Source organism: Labrus mixtus, chromosome 19, assembly GCF_963584025.1.
Source record: "Labrus mixtus chromosome 19, fLabMix1.1, whole genome shotgun sequence".
Classification (NCBI taxonomy): Eukaryota; Metazoa; Chordata; class Actinopteri; order Labriformes; family Labridae; genus Labrus; species Labrus mixtus.
The window spans coordinates 25261923-25264422 of record NC_083630.1 but is presented as its reverse complement, the minus strand read 5'-3'; the positions used below and the strand labels follow the sequence as shown (position 1 = coordinate 25264422).

The 2500-nt window shown below is 48.4% G+C and overlaps 2 protein-coding genes across 4 annotated transcripts in view; one reads left to right on the top strand and one right to left on the bottom strand.

Annotated features, from left to right (window-relative positions):
* Nucleotides 1-1009, bottom strand: part of LOC132994671 (actin-related protein 3-like) — a 7131-nt gene extending 6122 nt beyond the window's left edge. The window contains exon 1 of the mRNA XM_061065157.1: nt 1005-1009. Within this exon, the coding sequence (XP_060921140.1) occupies nt 1005-1009 (5 nt within the window). The remainder of the gene's footprint in view (nt 1-1004) is intronic.
* Nucleotides 548-2500, top strand: part of LOC132994404 (apoptosis regulator Bcl-2-like) — a 17802-nt gene continuing 15849 nt past the window's right edge. The window contains exons 1-3 of one of the 3 annotated variants that reach the window (XM_061064736.1): nt 548-591; nt 1093-1299; nt 1588-1904. In XM_061064736.1, coding sequence (XP_060920719.1) covers nt 1119-1299; nt 1588-1904 — 498 coding nt within the window. In that variant the 5' untranslated portion in view covers nt 548-591; nt 1093-1118. The other 2 variants (XM_061064735.1, XM_061064737.1) reach the window with 2 other exon arrangements.

Here is a 2500-nt window from a genome sequence, read left to right as displayed (position 1 = left end):
GTGTGTGTGTGTGTGTATTTTGATGTCTGTGTGTCTGTGTTACTGTGTTACTGTGTGTGTGTGTGTGTGTGTGTGTATTTTGATGTCTGTGTGTCTGTGTTACTGTGTTACTGTGTGTGTGTGTGTGTGTGTGTGTGTGTGTATTTTGATGTCTGTGTGTCTGTGTTACTGTGTTACTGTGTGTGTGTGTGTGTGTGTGTGTGTGTGTGTGTGTATTTTGATGTCTGTGTGTCTGTGTTACTGTGTTACTGTGTGTGTGTGTGTATTTGTCATCTTTTAGATCTTCTTTAATGCTCAGCTTCTTAACTCTGATTTTAACTGTTTTTATGGTTTTATTGAACTTGTATCACTTTGAGATTTTGAATGTAAAGTGTGTTATAAATAAAATGTATTATTATTATTAGTGTTGTTGTAACTGAGCTGTAAATCCAGCAGAGGGCAGCAGACACACATCACAGAACCTCTAACCCTTTAAATAAAGTCTGATAAACTGTTTGACATGAAATCATCCAATCAGCTTCTTCACGTGTTTATATTATAACCCACGTGCTCACAGAGAGAGCCACTGAAGCAGGAAGTGTGAGAGACAATGTGAGTCATCACCATCATGTTTATATTTTGCTGATGTGAGTGACTGTGGAGGGGAAATCCCGACGGTTATCATGAGGGGGCGTGGCTACCGGCTGTGTGTGCGCGTGTGTGTCAGAGTGTGTGTGTAGCTCGTGCAGTCTTCAGAGCGAAGTTGGAGCTGCTTCACGAGCATCGTGAGCAGCACCTTATGTACCTCCGCTGTGTGTGTGTGTGTGTGTGTGTGTGTGTGTGTGTGTGTCACTGAGCGGAGCGCGGATGAATCGATCATCGGCTCAGTGATCGATTAATCAGCAGGATTTAATTTTCATCTGTTGACTTTTGGAAGGATCAAACATTCTTTATTTTTCTGTTGGAGGGATTCCTCCAGAACATTTCTCTGGGATTAAACATCCATTTACACGCCTCCTGCTGACGTCATCAGGAGCTGTACTCCTATTGGAGTGTCTCTAAGGATCAGTGATGTGCGCCCTCAGCTCTCTCTGTGCTCTGTATTTGTGGCAGTGACAGCCTGCGGCCTGTAGGGGGCGATGTCTGCCCTCTATAACAGCCGGGACATCGTGGAGGACTTCCTGCGTCACAGGCTGCAGCAGGACGGGCGAGTTACGCTCCCGCCGCGACGACATCACGCCGCTTTGAGGTCGACTTCGACATCGTCACTGACATGGAGAGCTGTTCGAGTGATGACATCACAGCGAGACTCTCACCCAGGTGAGGAGGTTTACTGTGTTGTCATGGTAACAGCTGATGTGATAATGACATTGTTTATTGAAGCGATAACTAGCCGACTGCTAACAAGCCCCTCCCCCGGCAGCCCTGCAGCGTTCTGCCCCCCCGTAAGGCTTCCAGAGAGCTGACCAATCAGAGGGCAGTGGGCAGGTGGGGAGGGAGGGGGGCCTTAAAGAGACAGCAGCTTCTCCCTATGATGATGTCATCGCTTGTACATTGTGACATCACTAACATTTTCTAATCAATGACATCCTTATCTTCACCTCGCAGACCTCACGGCCGTCCTGCGGAGTGCCTGCGACGATCTAGCACACCGTTACCATGGCGACCTGGCGGCCAACCTATCGGCACTGTTGCAGCGAGACGGCGTTGAGGCGGCAGGGCTCGGGGGTCTGACGGCGGTGAGGGAGGAGCTGTTCAGAGACGGGGTGAACTGGGGACGTATCGTGGCCATGATGGAGGTAGGCGGAGCCGTGTGCTCTGAGGCGGTGAAGACGGGCGGGGCCCGGCAGGTGGAGGTGATCGCCGGCTGGATGGAAGAGGGTCTGGACTCTCTCCAGGGATGGATAGACGATAACGGAGGATGGGTAGGTGGGCTTCTGTTTCCTCTTCCTCCTCGTCTTCTCAGTCTGATTACATCATCAACGAGCCGGTGACTGTTCCAGACTGACTGATGCTAACTCTGAGGCCACGTTTCCATGACAACGATCAAATGAAAACTGAATCGTTTTGATAACAACGGGCAACTAAAAACAGTGTAGTACACATGCCCGGCCAGTAGGTGGCGATGTGTGTGGTGTGTGTGTGTATAGTGTGTGTCTGTATAGTGTGTGTATAGTGTGTGTGTGTATAGTGTGTGTGTGTGTGTGTGTATAGTGTGTGTGTATAGTGTGTGTGTATAGTGTGTGTGTATAGTGTGTGTGTATAGTGTGTGTGTATAGTGTGTGTGTGTATAGTGTGTGTGTGTGTATAGTGTGTGTGTGTGTGTGTATAGTGTGTGTGTATAGTGTGTGTGTATAGTGTGTGTGTGTATAGTGTGTGTGTGTGTATGGTGTGTGTGTGTATAGTGTGTGTGTATGGTGTGTGTGTGTATAGTGTGTGTGTATGGTGTGTGTGTGTATGGTGTGTGTGTGTATGGTGTGTGTGTGTATAGTGTGTGTGTATGGTATGTGTGTGTGTATGG